General features: G+C 46.2%; 1 protein-coding gene across 4 annotated transcripts in view; it reads right to left on the bottom strand.

Moving 5' to 3' along the window:
- Nucleotides 1-934: 934 nt before the first annotated feature.
- The window catches only part of STAT3 (signal transducer and activator of transcription 3), a 70439-nt gene continuing 46496 nt past the window's right edge, over nucleotides 935-24877 (bottom strand). Inside the window, exons 5-24 of one of the 4 annotated variants that reach the window (XM_065910778.1) lie at nucleotides 19874-19969; nucleotides 19620-19701; nucleotides 19331-19425; nucleotides 19005-19156; nucleotides 16860-17018; nucleotides 16624-16716; nucleotides 15688-15747; nucleotides 12998-13027; nucleotides 12804-12897; nucleotides 12652-12699; nucleotides 10242-10325; nucleotides 9264-9362; nucleotides 9022-9157; nucleotides 8065-8117; nucleotides 7728-7822; nucleotides 7462-7601; nucleotides 6709-6918; nucleotides 3336-3378; nucleotides 2930-2992; nucleotides 935-1746 (exon numbers count right to left, since the gene is read on the bottom strand). In XM_065910778.1, the coding sequence (XP_065766850.1) occupies nucleotides 2968-2992; nucleotides 3336-3378; nucleotides 6709-6918; nucleotides 7462-7601; nucleotides 7728-7822; nucleotides 8065-8117; nucleotides 9022-9157; nucleotides 9264-9362; nucleotides 10242-10325; nucleotides 12652-12699; nucleotides 12804-12897; nucleotides 12998-13027; nucleotides 15688-15747; nucleotides 16624-16716; nucleotides 16860-17018; nucleotides 19005-19156; nucleotides 19331-19425; nucleotides 19620-19701; nucleotides 19874-19969 (1794 nt within the window). In that variant the 3' untranslated portion in view covers nucleotides 935-1746; nucleotides 2930-2967. Of the gene's footprint in view, nucleotides 1747-2929; nucleotides 3043-3335; nucleotides 3379-6705; nucleotides 6919-7461; nucleotides 7602-7727; nucleotides 7823-8064; nucleotides 8118-9021; nucleotides 9158-9263; nucleotides 9363-10241; nucleotides 10326-12651; nucleotides 12700-12803; nucleotides 12898-12997; nucleotides 13028-15687; nucleotides 15748-16623; nucleotides 16717-16859; nucleotides 17019-19004; nucleotides 19157-19330; nucleotides 19426-19619; nucleotides 19702-19873; nucleotides 19970-24877 lie in introns of all 4 variants that reach the window. The other 3 variants (XM_065910775.1, XM_065910777.1, XM_065910776.1) reach the window with 3 other exon arrangements.

Genomic DNA, 24877 nt, shown 5'->3' with positions numbered 1-24877 from the left:
GAATGCGGGCAGGTCCTGGAGGATGGGGTTCTTTAAGGGAGGGTCTCAGCTCCTTTCAGGGCTTTTGCTAAAATCAAGGTTAAAACCAGATATTCACATGACCTAAAAGCCACGGGTTTTACGATTTCTGCTCCAGCAAAGCCCAGATTCTTGCCCCAGGTCCCTCACGTTAAGCTTATTTCCATCTAGAGAGTCGGAGGGGGATCTCTCTGCATTACCTGTCAACCCCTGTTTGTCTTGGAGAGAAGGCAAAAATTGGCGAATTTGGGTGTAACGCATAGCATCCCTAGAAACTCTGGTCAACTGAAACAAGGCGGCTGTAGCCAACCCAATCTAGCGTCTGAGAGGCCCCGCATCAGAGACCATCCCCCATGCTACCTGTGTTCTGAGATGCACAGTACATGCAGTTGTCCTGCCTAATTGTAGGGCCCCTATGGGGAGGAGACAGTCACCAGTGCTAGGGGAAGGTGGGAGTATACACTCCCTCACACAACAGACGGACCCCGAGCTTATCACTAAGCCTTTGCCCCTGGCTTGACAGAGTAAAGAAGTGATTACAGGGGCAGCAGGAAATCTCCAAGAAACCGGGATAAGAACCATATTCCCTGAGCTCAACTAGACCCTTGACTGGGGGTCGGTAGTCTGACTCATGTTCAACCTGTAACTGTCTCCCTCTTATCCAAAAAGGTCCCAAGACCAGGTGCGTAAAGCAAACAGGACAAGGGACCTTTAGACACTGGAAGGAGTCACCCAGCAGAGGGGCTCAGGTCGATGGGAAAAGGAAGAATTGTCCTGTCCTTTCTAGGACACCCGCCCACACCTGGCAACAGGAGAAGCCCAGGGAGAAAGAGAGATCAGGTTGTAAGTGCCCCTCTGCCCAGCCTTACCTACAAACAGGCCAACATGCTAAAGGGGGAAATAAAAACTTTATTAAAAAAAAAAAGTCTAAAATATTTAGGGTCTCCTTCAACCTTCCTATTTCAAACCAAAGGCATCTTCAGATATCTTTTAAGGGTTGGATCTAAAATTCATGTCAGGGGTTATATAAATTATCGGCCTGAAGAAAGCTGAATACCTGAAGCACCAAGGAGGAAATTAACTGAGTTTTCTTAAATACAGAGGAAGCTATGCCAATACAGTCAGTGTCTTTTGCCCTTAAAAAAAATTACTTAAGATTAAGAAGAAACCTAGGGGCTTTGAAAGTCCTAGCATCTATCTGGACGTTAGCAAGGTTGAAAGTGTGGTGCCGGGAGGATGCGGCGAGAGGCAGCCCGTGGCATCAGCTTACAGAATAGGCAGAAGGGTGCTGCGGGCACCAGGAGGCACTTGACTTACAACAACAACAACAAGCTGCTGAGAAAGGGGGCCGGGGTGGCGGAGGAGGAGGGCAAAAAAAGATGTTTCCTCTTTCTCCCTCTCGCCGCCCCTTCCACATCCCCTGATCACAGTCATGGAGAGCGTATTCTTATTTGCATGTAGATAAAAGCATATCACCCACATTCATTCATTTCTCTATTTTTAAAAAGTGCCCAGATTGCTCAGAGATAGCTAAAGTGAGAGATGGAAAAAAAAAAAATCTGGAACCACAAAGTTGGGAGCTGAGTTGATCTGGGCTTGGGCTGTGTAAGGGCTGGTGGAACATGGGTTGGTACATCCGTCATCTCTCTCTGCAGCTTCCGTCCTCGGCTCCTCACATGGGGGAGGTAGCGCACTCCGAGGTCAGCTCCATGTCGAACGTGAGGGACTCTGGCAGAGGGGGACACACACGGGGAGAGCCAGTTCAGTCGCCTGGGTCCTACAGCAGGCAGGGCACACAGCCCTAGCTTTCAGGGGCACAGGGGCTCAGACCACCACTGCCATCCAGTCTCCTGCCCCTGCCCCTCAGTCATCAAGAAGGGGTAGAGAATCCACGTTCTCTCTCCTCCCTACGGGGTCTTGGCTTCTGGAAGGGCACCCACCGCTCTGGGTGGTCAGCTCCCTGACCACCAGCTCCCTGGCAGCTGCCCACTGGCTGTCTACTTTGCACACGATAAAGGAGGCATGTCAATGCTACTCTCTCAGTTTGTCCCAGCCTCTCCTTCCCCCGCTGTGTCCAAAGTCTGTTCTCTCTGTCTGCCCTGCAAATAGGTTCATTAGGACTGTTTTTCTAGATTCCATATATATGAAAGTATATTCATATGAATATACAAAACTTGTTTTTCTCTGACTTTCTTCACTCTGTATAACAGGCTCTAGGTTCATCTACCTCACTGGAATTGACTCAGATGCATTCTTTTTTATGGGTGAGTCCACTGCATGCACACATAATTGTATGCACCTATGTACATACCCACAACTGCTCTATCTATTCAAATGTGTATGGACATCTAGGTTGCTTCCATGTCCTGGCTATTTTAAATAGTGCTGCTACAAACACTGGGGTACATGTATCTTTTTAAATTATTATTTTCTCAGGGTATTTGTTCAGCAGGGAGATTGCTGGGTCATACGGTAGCCGTATCTGTATACTTTTAATGTTTTAATCATAATATATATACTGTTTATATTTTCAATATTATGGCCGAGCCAACTGGCTTATGGGATCTTAGTTCCCTGACCAGGGGTTGAACCCAGGCTCCCTGCAGTGGAAGCTCAAAGTCCTAACCCCTGAACCACCAGCGATGTCATACATTCCTTTTTTCCTAATACACAGAAATGCTACTATTTTGGATTTGCTGGGCTAAAGAAAATACATTTGTAAAGTTAACCTCACCTGTTCCTTTCCACTGCTTTTTAACCTGGCTCCTAGAAAATTTACACTGGCATGGGGACTGCATTTCTATAGGAAAGTGCTGCTCAAGAACTCCTCCTGCCCATCTGGGTGGCCCTCGGCTGGTTCTGTACACGGGAGCATCAGCTCAGGGGGCCAGTCCAGCAACCCCGTACTCACCAAACTGCCCTCCTGCTGAGGGCTCAGCAGCTTCACCATTATTTCCAAACTGCATCAATGAATCTAAAGTGCGGGGGGACATCGGCAGGTCAATGGTATTGCTGCAGGTCGTTCTGTAGGAAAGGGGGAGCAGCAGGAGGGGGAAGGGTCGGGTTGACAAGACACAATGGAGGAAAAAAAAAAACAAAACACACACACACAAGCCATCAAACTCTGGTCTCCAACAGAAAAAATAAAAGCTCAAGCTTTTTAAACACACGAGGTCACTGTGGGTCTCAGTGAGGACTGAACGTACTCAGAGGGCTCCAACCCTGCTTCACAAGAGAACTCTCACCCACTGGCCTGTTCCCAGGGATAACTGAGGACATCAGAGATGGAGGCAAACTTGGGGAGGGAAGCCACTTACGGTGTCACACAGATGAACTTGGTCTTCAGGTATGGGGCAGCACCTGGAAAGAGGAAAACTCCGCCTTAGCGACTGTGATTCCCACTCTGGGTACCGGACCGGGGGAAGCTAGCTGCCTCCCCAGGGCTAATGTGAAGCTCACTCGATCCCTGAGCAGAGACGGTCTGAAGGAAGCTCCATCTCCCACTGGGCTGTCCTCCCCCTCACTGTAGACTCTGATGTTCCAGCGTTTGCAGCTGGAAGCTCAGTTCTTTCCCTAGAGCTTTTCAGCAGACTCACGTCAGCTCAGACGAGTGCCAGCCTGGTGTTCATTTTTCCCCTAGATCAGGGTGAAGAGTTTCACTGCCTGTATATGGACTGAGGATTGTAACCTGGCCTGGTTGTACCTCTTAGATGAGTTCCCTGCAGGAAGGACTGAGCCCACCCAGTCGGGCACCATGTCCTGCTCAGACACTGAAGTCACAGGGTCTTTACGAAAACACAGAAGTGGCTAATGCAGTTCCAAAGCTGAGGGTGACACCTTCTATTCTCTTTAGCACTGATCTGTCTGTTACATCTTTCAGTGAGGATATTAGTACTCCCCATTAGATAACTACATCACAGATAAGAGCCTCTCCGTGGGGAGAATGTCTCCGGTGCAGTACAATTGGCTTTGGACTCGGAGATAGGAGCCTGGGGCCTCATTACATCTTTAAAACACGCTTCCAGTGCAGTGAGTTTGGGTTCCATCCCTAATCGGGCAACTAAAATCCCACATATGGTGTGGGGTGGCCTCCAAAAGTTAATTTAAAAATTTTTAAAAAATTAACTATGTTTACAAGATAATAATAAAATGAAAGGGTGGCGGAGAATGGAGGAGCCCATCTTTGTCATTTGTGATTCTTCTTCTATAGTTAGAAACATGAAGATTTAAGAATTTTAACTGCTAAATGCTTATACCAGAGGTCAAGGGGCCCCAGAGACACTGGTATAGAATTTGGGGGATTCAAGTGAGCAGATCGCTTAGGAAGGGGGGGGGGGGGCAGGAAAAGCATGGCTGGAAAGCTTGGGGCTTACAGAGAAACTGAGGGATCAGAAAGAATGAGAACAATCTGAGAAAGGGCACTGCCACCTTTGGGGCCAAGAAATAGATTAACTCAGTACAGAATCCAAAGAAGCTACTACGGCAGGGTTCTGGTGTCTTATAAACCCATTTGAGCCCAGGCTTGAGGGGAGCTGACTCCAGCTGACTCCCAGACACAAAAGGGTTTCAATTCTCCCAAGTGATCAACGTTGCTGAGAAAAACAGCTCTGAGGTGCCACAGTAGAAGCAAAGGAGAAAAAGATTAAAAGTTGATTTATGGCTCTGTGCAAGGTTGTAAATGTACTTCATCTAATGTGTAAGATAAGAGATCTGTCATTTCTACAGAGGAATCTTTCCCTCAAGCCATGAGGAAATAATGTAAGCTTCTAAGAAAGGAGGAGGGAAGAGTCCTGGGAAGATAAGCCAACTCGTAGAGACAATAAAACCTTCAGGATGGGAACAGAGAGGATATGGTCAGCTGCTCCACTCTGGAGGAACCCACAGGTCGCCCACCGGCCTCCCCCACACCCCCTGACGCCATCACCAGGCTCCTGCTGCCCCAGGAGACAGACAAAGCTCTTGAGTAATCAGTTCTATTTCATGACTGGCGTCTTGCCCCTGAGGAAACATTGAGTCCCCAGGCAGGAAAAGGCCTGGCCTCCTGCTCACACAGGAGCCGTGAGGGAGGGTGCAGCCTCAGACCAGGAACTTGGACCTTGAAGGCGAAATGAGTCGAGGGCCCAGCACTTGGACCTAATTGCCTTCCGCAGAAGGAACAGGGCAGTGTGACCGGGGCTGATAAACAGATCTCCCAACCGAAGCACAACGTGGAAAGAGAGATAAGTAGCAGACAGGAAATGAGAGTTAGGCTCGCCTAGAGTGTGACCCAGACTCAAACCAGAACAAAGGAGAAAGGAAAGTCAGTTGCTAGTGAGCCCCAACTCCCTCTTCCAAGTCTCAATCTGCTCGCCCCCAGAAATCCCTCACAGGGAATTACTGTGAAAAGAGTATGAAGGCAGCTGGTGGGTTTGTGTGGGGGAGCTATTTGTTCAAAAAAACAGATTTTTTCCCAAACCAGTTAGGGTAGGGAGGCCAACTCAAAGGATCACTTTAAACCCTTGCTGGCTCTATGATTAAGGAAAGTTCAATAAAAATAAAGGATGGCAAATTACAGTCTCCTCAGGATCTGGCCAGAGAACCATGAGTCTGAGCCCCAAACGCCCATGGGAACAGGCTAGAGGGCTCTGGCCTCCATGCTGGTGATGGCACCGGAGAGTGAGGGTTTAGTATGAAAAAATGGATGTGTTACTTACATAAGCACATGGGCTGGAGTACACTAAAAGAACGTCTGAGTTTCAGTAGCTGCACATTCAAAGCACCAAGCCCAGGCCCCTCCCACCAGTTACCGTCTTCCCCTTCAATCTCCACTCTCCCGAGACTCTCTCGTAAACCATGTTCCAGCGTGGCTAACACTCACTTCCTCCAGAAAGCTTTTCTTCATCCCACTTGGGCTGCTTACATTGTTCAGTGATGGGGAAAGGAAACGCTCTAGACTGAAGTCTGAGTCGCAAACCTTCCAGCATATGCTTTGCAAGAAGTGCTGTGCTGGCTGGGCATCCTGTTTCTAGAGAATTCCGCCCTCGCTTTCTCTTCATGGTGTCTTAGGTACGTCTGGGTATGTGTGAGCTGTTTTCCCCTTTAGACTGGTGCCTCCAGTGGGCCGGAGCCTGGTGACTGATTCCTCTCCTCTCTCTAACCCCATCAATTGCCCCTAAAGGCACTCACTATCAAGTCCTTTCCCAGAAAGAGGAATAAAGATCACCAGACTGGGCTTTCCTGGTAGCTCAGTGGTAAAGAATCTGCCTGCCAACGCAGGAGACACAGGTTTGATCCCTGGTCCGGGAAGACTCTACATGCCTCGGACTAACGAAGCTCGTGGGCCACAACCATTGAGCTTGTGGCTCTCGAGCCTGGGAACTGCAGCTACCAAGCCCACCTGCCCCAAAAACTGAAGCTTGTGTGCCTAGAGCCCGTGCTCTGCAACAAGAGAAGCCACTGCAATGAGAAGCCCATGCATGCAAGTAGAGAGTAGCCCCCGCTTGCCCCAACTACAGAAAAGCCCATCCAGCAAATGAAGACCCAGCACAGCCAAAAATAAAAATAAATAAATAAAAATCATAAAAAGAAAATTCCTTGAAAAGAAAAAAAAAAAAAAGATCACCAGGTTCTTCAGGCATTTACCTTAACTGATCTTATAATTTCCCATTTCTCCCGAGGACCAAGGGGCTATTGTGGAAAATCAACAACTACCTGGGTCAGCTTCGGGATGCTCCTGGCTTTCTGGCCGACAGTACTTTCCGAATGCCTCCTCCTTTGGAATGTCGGGGTAGAGATAGACCAGCGGAGATACCAGGATATTGGTGGCATCCATGATCTTATAGCCCATGATGATTTCGGCAAATGACATGTTGTTCAGCTGCTGCTTGGTGTAAGGTTCCACTGACTGGATCTGGGTCTTACCTGTCATGGGATATGGGAAGAGAAGACTCAGGTGATCTTAGAGAAGACTACCTGATTGATTTTCCCTTGAGGGGGAAAGGCTTATGCCAACCTAGTGTTTGAGACCCTGAATATTCTGCCTAGTTGCCTGGCACTGTGAAAATGTTCAGCTGGCTTCGGGAGAAGCTACTCAGCTGGGCCACAAGTATCACACTTGAATAATTACTTTTATATGATATATGAACAGAGTGGGTAAGAAAGGAGATGAAGAATACAATTTAAATTGCAAATTTCAAAAAAAAATTGCCAATTTCTAGGCAAATATTAGGCCCTTGTGGGGAGCAAAATAAAACTGGCAAACCAATCTTCCAGCTGGAAGAACTTAGAGAAGCCAAATCTTCCCATCTCATAAAAATGATCACCGCTTAACTTCCAAGTCTAAGGCAGGGAAGTGCGAGGCCATTCCTGCCCACAAGGGGGCAGCAGGTGCCCAAAACTAGCAGCAGCCATGGCCGGCCACAGCAGTGTCGGCCACCAGTTGGGGTGGGGACTCGCCAAGCTTACCGCTGATGTCCTTCTCCACCCAGGTGAAGGTGACGCCTCCTTCTTTGCTGCTTTCACTGAATCTCAGCAGGAAGGTGCCTGGGGGCTTAGTGCTCAAGATGGCCCGTTCCCGCTCCTTGCTGATGAAGCCCATTATATACCTGCAGATAGAGAGGAGCAACAGCAAGGTTGGGGTTGAGGGACCCCTGTGTTGCGGCTGGCCTGCTGGGAGAGTGGGGGACTTGTCACCCCTGTGTGTTCCGTCAGACACAAGAGTTCCAACTTACCCTTCGTTCCAAAGGGCCAGGATGTACTTTTTCACCAGGTCAATGATGTTGTCCAGCCAGACCCAGAAGGAGAAGCCCTTGCCAGCCATGTTTTCCTGGAGAGAAGAGTAATGGGAAAGCTCCGTCCCCTACCTTCCTGCGCTCTTCCTTCAAGGGGGTCAGGTGCCATCAAAATCCTCAAGCCCATCTACCCTCAGGCAGGTCCTCCTGGCCGCCGGACCGAGAGTCCGGGGCATTCAGGCCCAGTGCCCTCCACGACATCCCCACAGCTAAATGTCCCTGCCCCCTCCTCCTCCTATGAGGCAGCCTCATGGATGGAGTTCACACGGTGGCTTACTTTGCAAAATTTAGCCCATGTGATCTGACACCCTGAATAGTTCACACCAGGTCCTGAAAGAAAAAAAAAAAAAAAAGTCATATAATTTGCAGTTTTAAATCCAGATCTTTCTTCAAACAGAACACACACACAATTGTCCCACAACATGCCCTGAAACTTGGTTTTCATGTATTTGAATGTTGCCACCGTTGTGTGCATACGTATGCACCCCTCCCCACACACCCGACCCCATCGTTTGATGCCCCCTAAGCTGTTATTTAGCAGAGGTGGTGGGTGATGTATCGAGTCCCTGCTGCCCTTTCTAGCCTCGTGTGGCAGTCTGGGATCAGCAGAACACACTAAGAAGCGGACAGCTTGAGTTACAGGGTCACATTGAGTCACGCATGTTCAGTCCCTCAGTCACGTCTGACTGCAGCCCTGCCAGGTTCCTCTGTCCATGGGATTTCCCAGGCAAGAAGACTGGGGTGGGTTATCATTTCCTCCTCCAGGGGATCTTCCCGACCCAAGGGTCAAATCTGAGTCTCAGGCGCTGGCAGGGGGGTTCTTTGCCACTGAGGCATCTGGGGAGCCCACGTTTAGTGGCAGCATAGGACAAAGCCTAGGTGGCATGTGAAACAGTCTAAGACTTTTCTCTTCCAGGAAAAAAGATTAAAAACAAGCTACATTTTCTTAAAGAAATGGACAGGGATGCCAAGCCTTTAGCTCTAACATACATTTAAAATACCCTCCTAAGGTTGGACAAAGTACCCAGGGAGACAGCCACCAACAGAAAGGAAATCTGCCTCCCGTCTCGTAAAAGTGATCACCAGGCGTCTGCTCTGCGTCCTGACTCCAGGGCCTGCTGGAGCACGTGTACTCTGCCCAGCGCCTTGCTCAGTCAACTCTCCTGAATGAACAGCCCCACGGGCCAGAGTCCTTTTGCAAGGAGAGCAAAGGGAGAAGAGGTCAAGGGCTGACCTAAGAGTTTCTCCGCCAGCGTCGTCAACTGCTCGATGCTCAGCCCGCGCTTGGTGGTCGAAGAGAACTGCCAGCTCAGCACCTCGGCCACTTGATCCCACGTTCCGATCGGGGGTTTGGTGAAAAAGTTCACGTTCTATTGGAAATGACACATTCGCTCCTTTAGACGAGGGGGTGGCGCCTGCTGAGCGGCAGCCCCGAGGCACCAAGGAGCCTCCAGAGAACCCGGGCCCCCGACTCACCTTGGGGTTGTTGGTCAGCATGTTGTACCATAGGATGGACGCCCAGGCGTTGGGCATCTGACAGATGTTGGAGATTACCACCACTGGCAAGGAGTGCGTCTGTGGAGGGAGCGGGGAATGAGCTGAGGAGGCAGAGGGCCCTTGAGGCTCCAGAAACCTCACCCGCATCTCACAGGGTTTGGAATAAAAGGAGAGGTCGTTGGGTACACTTGCTGCCAGCCCGCAGGAAGCTGTAGGGCCCAGTCAGCTTGATACCCAGCGTGGAGAGTAGGCCGAACTCAGGGGCTGTCTCAGTATCACCAGGAATTCACAAAGCTGACTCACTCACACTGGACTCACAGTCCACGGACTCCCCATTTATAAAATTTGGAAGATATTCACGAATTGAAGCTGTGAAGAGTGCAAGTTGCTCAGTTGTGTCCGACTCTTTGCGACTCCATTGACTATACAGTCCGTGGAATTCTCCAGGCCAGGATACTGGGGTGGGTAGCCTTTCCCTTCTCCAGGGGATCTTCCCAACCCAGGGAAGTCAAACCCAAGTCTCCCACATTGCTGTATTGAAGCTGTATCTGCCCGTTTGATAGAGAGGGCCCAGGAATCAAAGACTAGGGTTCTTGCTTTTTCAGGTGTATCTTTAAAGATCAAGAAAGTTGAGGAAACAGCAGGTAAATGCCATGACTGTTTGGATACTAAAAACACTGGTGGTTGAAAGACTGTTTTGCCCAAACTGTATAAAGTTGGCTATAATCAATTCCTAAATATGAGTTTTTACATCGAGTTTGCTGGAACCTGAGTAGACATGTATCTTCTAAGCACTCAGGCAAGATACAAACAAATTTTTAGAGAAAAAGAAGCAAATGTAAACACAGTGCTGAGCAAAGAGTCATCATTCTACCTTCTGGAATGAAAACCCCAACTAGAAGCCTCATCCTGAGTCACCCTGCAGGCAGTTCTACCCAGGTTCTGCACAGAACTCACCTCTAGGTCGATCTTGAGGCCTTGGTGATACACCTCAGTCTCAAAGGTGATCAGGTGCAGTTCCTCAGTCACAATCAGGGAAGCCTACAAGAATGAGGAGGATGTTCTTCCTCAGGGAGGATGGCATTGAGTCCTGCAGCCATCACTACACCATCCTGAAGTGCAATCCGCCAGGTGGCCACGGATACAACTAAAGCACAACTCTACAACTGTCCAGTGCTCTGATCCACAACCTGATCTCTTATCAACTTTATGATGATACTATGGAGATCCAATCGGTCATGGATAAAATGAAACAGCATAATGACCAAAGAGTGAACGCCTGTGTACCCAGCCCCAGTTTAAGGCAGAGACCATCACCACGGAGGTTTTCTGGGTGCCCTTCCCAACTGCATCCATCCCTGAGCCTCCTACCTCAGAAGTGACTGCTATTTTGTCTTTTGAGTTTGTCATTTCCTAGCTCTTCTTTATGGTTTTACTGCATTTATATCTCTAAACAATGTATGTGTTGTTTAATTTGGGGGGGGTTGTGAATCTCATACGTAAGGAATTATACCCTGTGTATTCTTTTGTGACTTGCTTTTCACATCTGTGTAATCGTGTACACCTGCAATTTATCCATTTTCATAGCTGCATAGTATTCCACCACCTGACTAAATCACAGATCATTTACCTACTCTAGTGCTGTTGACATATGGGTTATATTTAGGGCTTACAAATAGGCTGCTGTGACATGTAATGCATGTCTCCTGGCACCTATGAGCAAAGATTTCTCTATTGTTAAATCCTGGGAGTGGCACTGCTGGTATATAGGGTATGTTCATTTTCATAATGCCCAACTGTTTTCCAAAGTGACTGCAACAATTGATACACCAGCAACAAAGTGACTATTTTGAATGAGAATTGTCAATGAATTATTAGAAATTCCAATTCATATTTTAAAATGTTCTTTTTCTCATTACAAAGTAATACACATTCAATTTTACATGCAAATATTACAGAGATAGTATAGAGTAGCTTTGGGTGAGAACAGCAGCACAAATATATAAGCACTGTTTGGCAGACAGTCCTCTAGAATTTTGTAATGCAGACATGAATGGACAAGAAGCGGTGATTTTTAACCAATTATACCAGTACACTACTCAAATTACTTTGCATTTTTTTTCTAAATAAATATGCCACATACATTTTCCCATATCACTGCAGAGAAACAACCTCACTCTTCAACTGCTGTCAAGTCTTATAGATTCAGTTTGTTGTTTTAAAAGGCCTGCTACACTCTAGAGAAGAGGGTAAGAAAAGCTCAGGAGACAAACAGAAAAAGAATAGCGTGTCACAATTTTATAAAAAAGATTTAAAACCAGAGCTTGGTCACATTTACTTTCTTTTTTTAAGTTTATTCTTTTTTGGGGGGCCATATAGTTTGTGGAATCTTAGTTTCCCAACCAGGAATTGAACCCAGGCCCACGGCAGTGAAGGCCCCGAGTCGTAACCACACCAAGGAATTCCCTTAAGTTTATTCTTAACACTAAGCATCCAAGAATCTGAGTCAATGGGAGGCAGAGAAGAAACAAAGTGGGTAAAGAACAAGAGAGTTTGCTGTTTCTCTTTTGGTAAGATGTTTAATTTGGATGTGTTGAAAGCCATCCCACCTCAGTGACCAAAACAGATCACCAAAAGCTGAAACAAGCCGTGTCAGTGCACTCAAGTTCAAAGGGGAATTTGGAAAGCCCCAGGCAAGGCGGAAGGCTCCTTTTCTACCAAGAGGGTGTGGGCAAGGGACTTTACACTCCTTAAATATGAGCTAACTCTCCAGACAATCAAGGAAAAGCTCTGGGCCAGAGAACTCCTCCAAGGCATGTGTGACTACTCAAGCGTTGGGTGGTGGTGACTGCAGATGAAACAGCAGGTAGATGTCTTTACTTCTGGGCAGTAAGGAGGCTCTTTTTCTTTTCTTTTTATAAAAAGTTTCAGTGTTTTGTCTGCAAGGCATGTGAGATCTTAGTTCTCTGCTGCTGTTGCTAAGTCACTTCAGTCGTGTCTGACTCTGTGCAACCCCATAAACGGCATCCCACCAGGCTCCCCAGTCCCTGGGATTCTCCAGGCAAGAACACTGGAGTGGGTTGCCATTTCCTTCTCCAATGCATGAAAGTGAAAAGTGAAAGTAAAGTCACTCAGTCATGTCTGACTCTTCGTGACCCCGTGGACCGCAGCCTACCAGGCTCCTCCGTCCATGGGATTTTCCAGGCAAGAGTACTGGAGTGGAGTGTCATTGCCTTCTCCGCTTAGTTCCCTGACCAGGGATCAAACCCACACCCCCTGCATTGGAAGCATGGAGTCTTAACCACCAGGGAAGTTCCCATGGAGGCGCTTTCTCTCTCCCGCTCAGCTAATCTCCAACAAAACTTACGTCGCAGTTGGCTCGGCCCCCATTACCGCACCTCTGCTCCCTCAGGGTCTGTAAGAAAAGCAAAGAGCATCCTCCGTCAGGCGAGCCTCTCCCCAAGCCCCTCTCCCTGCCAGAGGCCCTGACGAAAGGGAGCCCAGGCTTCTCCCATGTACCAAGTGTTTGAACTCCGCTGAGAGGCTGCCATTGTTAGACTCTTCCATGTTCATCACTTTCGTGTTTGTGCCCAGAATGTTAAATTTACGGGACCTGAATCACAGGAGGAAAAGACCAACCACATATGTGACCAAATGGCCAGGGACAAAGTTAGACTATACAGAACAGAAGGAAGCCTGTATGCTGAACTTACCCTCTGAGAGCAGCAACGTCCCCGGAGTCTCTGTTAAGAACATAAACCAGCGTTAATAAAACAGGCCCCAAGTCTCTTCGAAAGTCCACTTTGAACACCTATCATTTACTTGGATGGAAAAACTGCTGTTCTCCTGGGGATTTCTGTCAAGGACTCAATTACAAGGTGTATGTGAAATCTAACATCCCTGTACATGTTCAAGTAGAAGACACAGCTGGTTGCCTACCCAACCTCTACTCCCCTCTTCCTAACAGAACCTTGACTCCATCAAGTATCCTTTCCCATTCCCAGTTGCAGGGGATCCTGCTCACTAAGCCCACAGAACCGAGCATATGCACAGTGCAGTGGTCCAGGAGTGAGGACAGGACCCACACTGTCTCAGTCAGACCGGAAAGGAATTCTCCCTCAGGCTGGATTTATGTTCTGTAGCTTCAGCTGCACATCAGCAAGGAGGCAGGTGGCCTTTACTACAAGCAACCATGCTGCAACCCAGAGGGCACTCTAGAATGCCCGTGCTACTTATGGTGGCAGAGAAGAGAAATGGAAGGTTCTGGATCCTTGGTGACAGGAATTGAGTCACTGATCTCACCACCCGGAACTTGTTCTAACTTTGCATTTCCAGTTATACTGGGTTGCAAATTTCCTTATTACTGAAGCCACACTGGGCTTTCTATAAAGGTCTACTATTACCTGCAACTCACAGTATCCCATTGATATAGCCGGAAATATTCTTCCCAGCGTGTTCCTTGTCTTTTAACTACGTTTTTGAGTATTTCATCTTTTACATAGTCACCATTTCTCAGTGTTTTCTTTTAAAAATTATTTTAGTACTGTTTTAAAAGTCCTGCTCCGTTGCTATATATCCACTTATGCTTTTAGAATTAATAATATCTACTACTTATTAGATAGTGCATTCCATGGGAGTTTATAGATTAAAATGGATCAACTTTTAAACCATTTAGAAGATATCTTTTCATACATCACATTTTATGTCTTTTGGGGGCCACTTGGCTTGTGGGACTTTAGTTCCCCAACTAGGGATTGAACCTGGGCCCTTAGCAGTGAAACCTTGGAGACTTAACCACTAGACCACGTGGGAACCTCCCATATATCACATTTTAGAACTTAAATCAAGTCCCTGTTATCAGAAAGTTTTCCCTCATGTCTAGTCTATATTTATTTATTTTATATTATTTATTTGTATTACAGCTTTGATATATAATTGATGAATAATAAACGGCATATGTAAAATGCACAAGCTGATGAGGTCTGATAGATGTATACCACACACACCTGTGACACCAGCCCAATCAAGAGGCTGAACATATTCATCAATCCCTCATCCCCAAGGTTCCCACCTCCCTTATGCAACCCATTCCCCAGTCCCACACTCCACCCATACCTGTCTCCAGACAACCAATGATCTGCTTTTGGTCATGATAGATTTATTTGCACTTCCAGAATTTTATATAAAGGGAAACATAAAGTATGTACTCTCTTTTCTCGGTCTGGCTTCTCCCTCTTGGTGTATTTAATTTGAGATTTATCCGTGTATTATATATATCAATACTCTATTCCTTTTTGTTGATGAGTAGTATTTCCCTTGCATGGATATACCACAAACTCATGGACACTCATTTATCAGTGAAGATTCCTGTACAACCCTTTGTGTGGACATAAACTTTCAATTCTCTTGGATGAACACCTAGGAGTGGAGTGGTTGGGTTGTAGGATAGGTGCATGTTTAACTTTTCAGGAAACTGCCAAATTGTTCTCCAAAAGTGGTTGCCATTCTACCACCATTACATTACACATTTGCTTATTCATTTAAAAAATCTTAATTGATTAACTTATTTATTTATTTCTTGGCAGTGCTGGGTCTTTGTTGCTGTGCTCAGGCTTTCTCTAGTTGTGATGAGCAGGGGCTACTCTCGAGTTGTAGCTCACAGGCTTAGTTGCCCCTCAGCATGTGGAATCTTCCCAGACCAGGGATCAAACCTGTGTCCCCTGCACTGGCAGGCAGATTCTTAACCCCGGACCACCAGGGAAGTCCTTGCCTATGCTTTTAAGATACATCTAGAATTTATTCTGATGGACAGTTTTTTTTAGTGAGAAGGTGATTTTTTTATGCTAATTTATGGTTAAAGTCATTAATTTTTGCTTACTCATTTATGAAACCTATCACCTTCCTCGAGTCCCTGGCTTCATAACTATTTTCTAGTTCATTCTCATGGAATTTCCAGATGAATAATTATATCACCTACATTTTCTCTTTTCTAATGTCTTCAGAGGGTAAGTGCATTTTAATTTTTTTAAAGGTACTGTCAAATATGGAAGAGGATTCCATTAGGTGGTAAAGCGTGGAACAACAACTAAAATCAATTTTCCCATATATTCTCAATTTTACATAATATGCACAAGTTACATTTATAAGTAAAAAAACAAAGAAAGAGGGACTTGAGGTCACAATGGCAATCACAATTCAAATCGCTACCGCCAGCTTCGTGGTTTTGTTCAGGCACGTAAATGACAATGCACAGCAAGGCTTTTGAAAACTTAAAAAAAAAAAATGAAGATCTCTGAATATAGATAAAGCCTCTAAATTCACATGATGTCTATCAAAGTTCTCATTTCTCTGTCCCTCATTTGAAGAAAAGAAAAAAAAAGGAGCTAAGATAAAGAGTACTTACTTGTCAATGCACACTTTAATTTTAAGTTGATAATTTAACTCAGGGAATTTAACCAGCAACCTATGTCAAAAAAAGCGGGGGAGGGGAAAGTTTCAGAGCAAAGGAAAAAAATCCAGTTTTAAAAAACAGCCACTAGGCTCCCCCAGCAACTTCTAGTTGAATCTAAAATTCATAACTCTTCAATTCTAAACAGATGAGTCATAATCCCAAATTTTTCTTCCTGCCAGTGCTTCCTTTCATCTGAAGTCAAGCATCACCCCCTTCAGGCCAAAAGGGACTGAAAAAAAAAGCCTAAGAACTAAGAACTTGGACGAAGTTGTGAGAGACACACAAAAGCATAATGAAAGCCATTTCACGAAAAACATTACAGGAATACATGCTCTGAAGTTGGTATTCTTTCTATTAGACCAGAAACCCAACAGCGTACTACCAACCTTTCTGAGGAGGGAAATTTCACTGCAGAAGGGCAAACCCCAGCTTACCTGTTCTGACTTGAATGTGAAAGTAATGCTCTACCTGCAGGTCCCCCACCCACCTGCCCTGTGACCTCTTAGCGTCTATTATCACTAAGCTTTACTCTTCCCCTTCAAATGCTCAGGAAAAAGCAGGCTCAAAGAACAGAAGATAACTGGCATTATTCTGCCCCTTTTGCATGGTAGATGGAGATGCTATGACCTGAGACATCAGGCCTGGAATCAGGAATACAGTGGGACCGAATCATAGGAATACATCCAAGTAACCTCAGAAAGATTCCTGTTCTTTAGCGTTTGACAGGATGATCAAAGAGCAAGTTGATATTTCGCAAAAAAAACTCCCTATCCATCACAGTACTGCCTGCGATGGCTGTGAAGAACAACCCCGCCCACCAACTCTGTTCTGGCCCTGAGGGTGTCCCTTGATACAACATCCATCAGAAGAGGAGGTGCCGCAGCCCACCTGACTTTAGTTGTGAACTGGACACCAGTCTTGATGACTAATGGCCGGTCAGGATGCATAGGCATGCAGGGCTGCCGCTCCACCACGAAGGCACTGGAGGGGACAGAGAAAGTCAGTGGGTCACACATGCTGCAGTGGGCTGGTCCCTGTCCTGTTCCTCAGAAGTCAACTAAGCTCTCGTTCAAGAACATTGGTGGGGGAGGTGATGGGGGAAACGGGCAAGGGCTCTATGTTACCTTTTCATTAAGTTTCTAAACAGCTCCACGATTCTCTCCTCCAGCATTGGCCGGTGCTGTACAATGGGGTCCCCTTTGTAGCTAACCTTCTGCTGCAGCTCCTCCAGTTTCTTAATTTGTTGGCGGGTCTGAAGCTGAGATTCTGCTAATGAGGTTATCCTGCCAATAAAATAAGGATGTTCCCGGTTATATGTTCTGGGTGTATATAAATGAGCTGGAGAAGGGGAAGGGAATAATACCACAGGTATTCTCATGCAGTCATCCGACATAAGAAAGGGGCATTTTTTTCATTATGGGAAAATGTGAGTAGCATAAAACTGACCATTTCTAAATACATTGTTTAGCGGCACTAGATTAGAAAAGGGAAAATTATTTTGCCTTTTTTTTTTGGGGGGGGTGCCATGCAGCATAGTTTGCAGGATCCCCACCAGGAAAGTGCCAAGTCCTAACCTTTGACCTGCCAGAAGGGAACGGCTACCCACTCCAGTATTATTGCCTAGAGAATTCCATGGACAAGGAGCCTGGCAGGCCACAGTCCATGTGGTCACAAAGAGTCGGACACAACTGAGCAACCTTCATTTCACTTCCTAGAAGTTTACTTTTCAAAGGAGGAAGCAGACACAGAGGAAGACATGCCAAAACTTACACCACTAGGAGGCATTAATGAGGTAACCAATGGAAAGTTAACACGTTAGAACCCAGACAGAGAATACAAAATATGGAATTTGGTGCTCACTTTCTTCAGCCTAACTTGTTTTTATACCAAATGTGAGGACTAGGGAAACGCAGGATATCTGGCAGCCCAAAATGATAGGTTTGAACAGCTCTCTTCCTCTCTTCCTCACTGTCTTTGCAAGCTTGACCAGGTTCTTTCCTTGATGTCCCCTTGCCTGAGAGACAGGGTTGAACTGCACGATCCCCAGGAGCCCTTTAAACCTCACCTTCCACGAATGACCAGACGCGACATTATGTTTCCAAATATTGATAACATGCATATAGAAAAAGTAGACAGGGAGACAAAGGCTGATTAAGTCTGCGCCCAAGGAGGGAGACTATCAGTGGCTCTCTCTGATGGTCCCCCACTAGTTTAGTAAAGACCCCAAAGAGAGAGAGTGGAAGGCAAGGGGTGTAGAAGGACAGCACCGGGACTCCTGAGGTCACAGACTCCCTTCAGGCACCTACCGGGTTGGCCAAAATGTTTGCTTGGTTTTCCTATGAGATGTTATAGAAACATCTCAATACATTCCTAGAACTTAAAAGCTATTTGGTTCCCTGATCGGAAAACATTTAAAACTGCTTTCAATCAATGAGCAAAGCTCAGGGTTAGTTAGATGAATAAAACAGGCCTCTCCTGTAGAGCTATCCTAAATTTCCAATTTCATGCTCTGTGTATCCAGGGTTCCTGTCAGGTCAAGTTTCTCCCAGTTTAAGCTGGTGTAACATACTGAGTATCGGGCCTTGGACATCAAGGGTGCTCAATCATGATTTTCTGAGTGAATCAAAGTAAAAGAGCAGATTATAGACAAGCATATAAAGAATGATTCTACAAATGTGAAATGTACGGATTTTTATCTTTGTATATGTATATATAATAACATGTCTGGAGTGACGGTCACCAAATGTTTAAGTACCTCTCCATGATTTGATTTTTTTTTTTATGATTTGATTTTTAAAGTCTTTTCTGCTCTTTATCGACTTTCTGTATTTGAACTTTTTTCTCTTATAAAGAGCACATGTCATTTGGGAGTCTTAGAATAACTAAAATTTAAAACAATTAAACCAAAAACTTTAAATTAGCAAAATATATTTAAAATATAGTGAACACGAATACATTATCATTTTGAAAATTGTCCAAATAAAGTAAAAAGCTTTAACCCTTAGACTAAATTTGAGTATGTTGAAATCCCCACCTCTGAAATACAGTATGTGCACGCTAAGCCGCTTCAGTTGTATCTGACTCTGTACGATCCTATGGACTGTAGCCTGCCAGGCTGCTCTGTCTATGGGATTCTCCAGGCAACAATACTGGAGTGGGCTGCCATGCCCTTCTCTACTGAAATACAGTAGCAACTCTTTATGCAGCTCTGACCATGAGTTAGCACAGCTCTCTGAAAAGAAAGGGAGAACTTCTCTTCTCTATCATACCAGTTTTCTAGCCGATCTAAGCAGATGTTAGGAGGGCCTCCAATGCAAGCAATCTGTTGTCGCCTCTTCCAGTCAGCCAATTCTTCATCCGTGAGAGTTTTCTGCACATACTCCATCGCTGACAAAAGCCCCGCCAGCTCACTCACGATGCTCTGGTTGGAAACAAAAAAAAAAGTCAGAAAACATTCCCCCAGACCATCTCTAACCACAGTCTTTGGTCAATTCCAGAGAAGGAACTGATTAGGAAACCGGCAAGTTCTTCCCAGAGATGCCCAATTCCCAAAGGCGAGTGAGCCAGGCAGGGGGAGGGGGTCCCCTGCTCTTACGCGCCGCATCTGGTCCAGGGCAGTAAGCATCTGTTCGAGCTGCTGCATCTTCTGCCTGGTCACCGACTGGTTGTTTCCATTCAGATCTTGCATGTCTGAGAAGGAAGGAGAGCCTCCGTGAACTGAGGGAATATGCCTAGCCTCAGTAACTGGGCTCCCTTAACCGCCAGCAGCCTCTGAGCACCCCTTCCCCTGAGTCTGAACAGAGTCAAGATGAGCCAGCTCTGAGACTCCAGGAACACAAACTCACTTTACATGGGGGATTTTAATGTCTCTAATATGCACTTGCCTCCTTGACTCTTGAGGGTTTTATAGTTGAAATCGAAATCATCCTGGAGATTCTCTACCACTTTCATCTTCTGTTCTAGATCCTGTTTCAAAAAACCAACCAAAAGAGAAGTAAAAAAAAAGGACTGCCCTCGGGAGAGAGAAAAGAAAGTTTCTGAGCAGGATTCAAATAAAGCCACAACCTCACAAAAGCTACACACGGGACCCACAGGACGCTTCCCCAAGAAAAGGCTTCCCGCCCAAGACTTGCTTCACCTGGACACGCTTGCGGACGTCCTGCAGGTGCTGCTCCAGCATCTGCTGCTTTTCTGTCACCACAGCGGCTGTGGGGTGGTTGGCCTGGCCCCCTTGCTGCCAAAACAGGGAGCACATGCACATGAAAGCCGGAAATAGAGGGAGAAGAATACCCCTGTCTGGTCTCCATCTCCTCCGTGACCCTTCCTACTTGGCCTGAGCTGCTGCTGCTGCCGCTGTGAGGAGAGGGGCGGTCCCACAGCACCCACTGCTCTCCAGGGGCTGTCAGTGCAGGCCAAGAAAGCTCTCACACTTTTCCTCGTGTCCTTAGCTTTTTAATCTTGTGGTGGTTTAGTCGCTAAGTCGTGTCTGACTCTTTAGTGACTCCACGGACTGTAGCCTGCCAGGCTCCTCTGTCCATGGGATTTCCCAGGCAAAAAGACTGGAATGGGTTGCCATTTGCTTCCCAGGGGATCTTCCTGACCCAGGGATTGAACCCACATCTCCTGCACTGGCAGGCAGATTCTTTACTGACTGAGTCAGCAGGGATGCCATACTATAAACTCATTCTATGTACTGCACTCAGAGACCACATGTTAACCTAAGACACAGTCCCTACCTTCAAAAAGCTCATTGCAGGTAAGGATGTATACATTTTTGTTTTTAATCAGGACAAACTCTGAAATCAGATGCTGGATGACTGTTTAAATGCACAGGGCGAGGGGGACTTCCCTGGCAGCCCAGTGGTTAAGTACACACACTTCCACTGCACGGGTGAGGGTATGATCCCTGGTTGGGGAACTAAGATCTCAAATGTCATGCGGTACAGGCCGGGGGAAAAAAAAGCATGAAGGTTTTTAACACATTTCCGTAGAAGAATAAAATTCCCAATCAAGAGATATCATCTTGGGGGAAAAGGGAATGTGATGGCTGGTGCCTCGAAAAGGTTGAATAGCACATGCAACTTACAAATAAGTTCTGTCAAAGTAAGAGGACATTAAAGACCATGTAAAAGCTGCAGTAACCAAGACAGTGTGGTGGAAAAGAATTGAGAGTCCAAACTAGAAATTTTCAGTTGTCTTTGACTTCACACTGAGCTACCACTGAGCTATCTTCCTGGCTCTGTATTCCGTAATCTCTCCAATCCATCTCTAGTGCCACTGGCTCCACTCAAGCCCCAGCAGTTGATCCCTTTGCCTCTAGCCTCTCTCACTTCCAATCTGCTCTCCACACTGCTACCACAAGTCTCCAAAGTAGACTGAAACACGCCACCATTAGAGGGAACTATTCTCTCCTTTTCCTGGACCCTGTCCAAGCCCACAGAATATAAACTTCCCTTAGGAGTCCCAGGAAGGCGACCTCCACTCTTACATAACTCTCTTCACAGGAGTGACTCATTGCATCAGTGAGGTTGGGAGAAAGACTGTCCACACAGAGATCTTTGAAGACCCAGCCCTTAAGCTGGTGGCTCTCTCCTCCCACTCTTGCCTTCCCGGGGCACATCTAGGGCAGGAGCCAGGGCCTGGTTTCTAGAAGCAGTTCTAGAGGCCTATGTGTCTGAGTTCAGGTGGTATTATTAGCATGTGGTCTCTAAAGCTCCAAAAGGATGGCTGGGGCAGTGCTGTCCTGCAAACCCCGTCTCTCACCCCAGTACCTGACTCAGACAACAGGCCTCTACACAACAAGCACCTCCTGAACAACACAGGGAACTGTAATCAATATCTTATAATCACCTATCATGGAAAAGAATCTGAAGAAGAGACTGAATTGCTCAGCTGTACATCTGAAACACTGTAGATCAACTATACTTCAATATAAATAAACAGTTTGGGATTAGCTGCTGTATTTACAATGCATGACCAACAGGGACCTACTGTATAGAGCAAGGAACTCTGTTCAATATTATGTAATAGCTTAAATGGGAGAAGAACTTGAAAAAGAATAGATACATGTATGAAGTGAAAAGTCAAAGTGTTAATTGCTCAGACATGTCCAACTCTTTGCCACCTCCTGCACTATAGCCCACCAGGTTCCTCTGTCTCTGGAATTATCCAGGCAAGAATATTGGGGTGGGCAGCCATTCTCTTCTCTAGGGGGATCTTCCCAACCCAGGGATTGAACCCCGGTCTCCCGCACTGGAGGCAGATTCTTTACCTTCTGAACCACCTGAAAAGCCCCAGATATATATATATATATACATGTATAACTGAATCACTTCACTGTACTTTGTTAATAATACTCTGATATAAAAATAAGTTTTTAAAAAAATTTAAAACACACAAATAAATAAAAATAAAGCCCCTTTAGTCATCCATCCAAGTCATGCTTTCCAATCCTGTTTACCAACAATGCAGCTGATTGTTTTATCTGGTGTCAACTTCCTGGTCTGTTTCTTTTTTTAGAAAATTTTTTTCTTTATATTTTGGCTGTGTCACATGGCATGTGTGATCTTCATTCCCTGACCAGAAATTGAACCGGTGCCACCTGTACTAGCAGTGAAGAGTCCTAACTACTAGATCACCAGGGAGGTCCTCCCAGGTCTACTTCTAAATTGGCACTGCACTTAAAGAAGGAAAACGGATGTGATCAGTTATCACCCACAGAAACGGTGCCCCTCTGCTTCCAGGTATAATCATCTCAGCCCAGCACAGACAGCTGTTTCACACAATCCAAGAAGAACTTAAACCCTCCCTCCCTGTGCTTCAGTCACCACAAACTCCCCACCCTTCTCTGCAAACAGCAAGTTTCCACACTGACTCCCTGCAGCCTGTATACTCAGCCTAACTGTGTGCGTGCATACGTGCTAAGTTGCTTCAGTCGTGTCCAACTCTTTGTGACCCTCTGGACTGAAGCCCACGAGGCTCCTCTGTCCATGGAATTCTCCAGGCAAAAATACTGGAGTGGGTTGCCATGCCCTCCTCCAGGGGCTTGTCCCGACCCAGGGATCAAACCTGAGTCTCTTATGTCTCCTGCATTGGCAGGCAGGTTCTTTACCACTAGCGCCACCTCACTCACTGGCACACCTGAACTCATTCACTTCCAAACTCAGTACAAATATTTTTGCTCCACTATGAAACCTTACTCAACTTCAACATCCTCCTTTACATTCTTCTCACTTGAAGTGTTTGTGCACCTATTACCCAGTTAGACAGAGAGCCCTGGGAAACAAGGGACCACATCCCACTAGTCTCCCAGGGCTTTACCCACAAAAGACAGGTGGGAATATGCCAGACGATGTCAACAGACGAAACAACAGTGAGACCTGACTTGAGCTAGCTCTGTAGCATGGGGCTGCAAACTTTTCCTCTAAGGGCCACAGTGTAAATTTTTTTGGCTTTGTCGGTTATGCAGTCTCTGTCATAAATACGCAGCCCTGCCATTGTGGCATGAAAGCACAGTGCACAGGTGAACGTGAGTGGCTGAGTTCCAAAAACACTTCATTTGCAAAAATACACAGCATGGGGTGGGAGGGGGATTGGAAGGAGAGGACGGGATGAATGGAGAGAGCATCAGGGACACACATACACTATCATATGTAAAATGGATAGCCAGAGGGAATTTGCTGTTATGACTCAGGGAACTCAAACCAGGGCTCGGTGACAACCTACAGGGCTGGGATGGAATGGGAGGTGGGAGGGAGGCTCAAGAGGGAGGGAACATATATGTATATTGATGGCTGATCCATGTTGATGTACGGCAGAAACCAACACAATATTGTAATTAGCTTTCAATTTTAAATTAAAAAAAAAAAAAAACACAGCAGGCTGGATTTGGGCCCTGGGCATTGGTTGCCAGCCCCGATCAACACAATTGGGAACATCCTTGGGACACTTCCTGTTTTTCTAACTCCCGTGGTAAGTTGGCACCTCTGTCCAAATTGGCTTAAGTTGATTATTTTTATCCTATGGAACAGTATGCAAGCATAAAAGTTCTCCACAAACAGCAAACTGTAGTGATGCACAGACAAGTACCACCTGCTAACCTCCCTTACTTCATGACTTGAATGATGAGTATTACCCCCTCACCTGCATCTGAGCATAGCAGCTTTCTACATAAAATTCTTTAGTGGAGGGCCCTCCCTGGTGGTACAGGGGTTAAGACTCTGTGCTTCCACTGCAGAGGGCACAGGTTGGATCCCGGGTTAGGGAACTAAGATCCTGCATGCTGTGTGGTGCAGCCAAAAAAAAAAAGAAATTCTTTAGTGGGTCCCATTTTGAACAGACTTGATGATAACAATAGCAGCAGCAACAGAAAACAGTTAGCATTTATCTTGCATGCATGTGTCAGGTTCTGTTCTATGCATTTTACATGTAGGAACTAATTTAATTCTATGAAGTCAGTACAAATACCTTCCCCAATGGAGGAGAAAAGAGCAAACAGTTTGCCTAAGGTTACACAGCACATGGCGGAGCGCTGGGGTTCACAAACAGGCAGTCTGGCCCCGAGTCCCTGTGGTAAAACTGCTCTTCTGGGGCCAGACTGAGGCATGACTAACTAGATTCTCACGATGTGGCCCTCTGACCGCCTTATCTTCCTTTAACCAGCCAGATGCTGAACTTTCTACACTTCTCCCAAGAATACATATGCTTCCGATTCCCTGTTTGAACATGATCTTCTTTCTGCCTATGGTGTGCTCTCTATACCATTTGCCTGATGCCCATCTGATAAGCCTTGAGTCTTGGCTCACACATGACCTCTCCTTTCTTCTCGATGCCTTCTCTGATTCTCTAAGTTAGACTTAGATGTTCTTTCTTCTTTGTTCCTGCTATATTTTTGTCTTTTTTTTTTTTAATTATTAATTTGGCTGTGCCTGGCCTTTGTTGCCAGGTGGCGCTGGTGGTAAAGAACCTGCCTGCCAAAGCAGGAGATGTAAGAGACACAGGTTTGATCCCTGGGTCGGGAAGATTCCCTGGAGGGGAGGCACAGCAACCCACTCCAGTATTCTTGCCAGAGAATCTCATGGACAGAGGAGCCTGGTGGGCCATGTCCACGGGGTCACAAAGAATCAGACATGACTGAAGCGAC

This window comes from Muntiacus reevesi, chromosome 18, assembly GCF_963930625.1.
Source record: "Muntiacus reevesi chromosome 18, mMunRee1.1, whole genome shotgun sequence".
Taxonomy (NCBI): Eukaryota; Metazoa; Chordata; class Mammalia; order Artiodactyla; family Cervidae; genus Muntiacus; species Muntiacus reevesi.
Note: the sequence above shows the minus strand (reverse complement) of the source record. Positions and strands in the feature narration are given on the sequence as shown.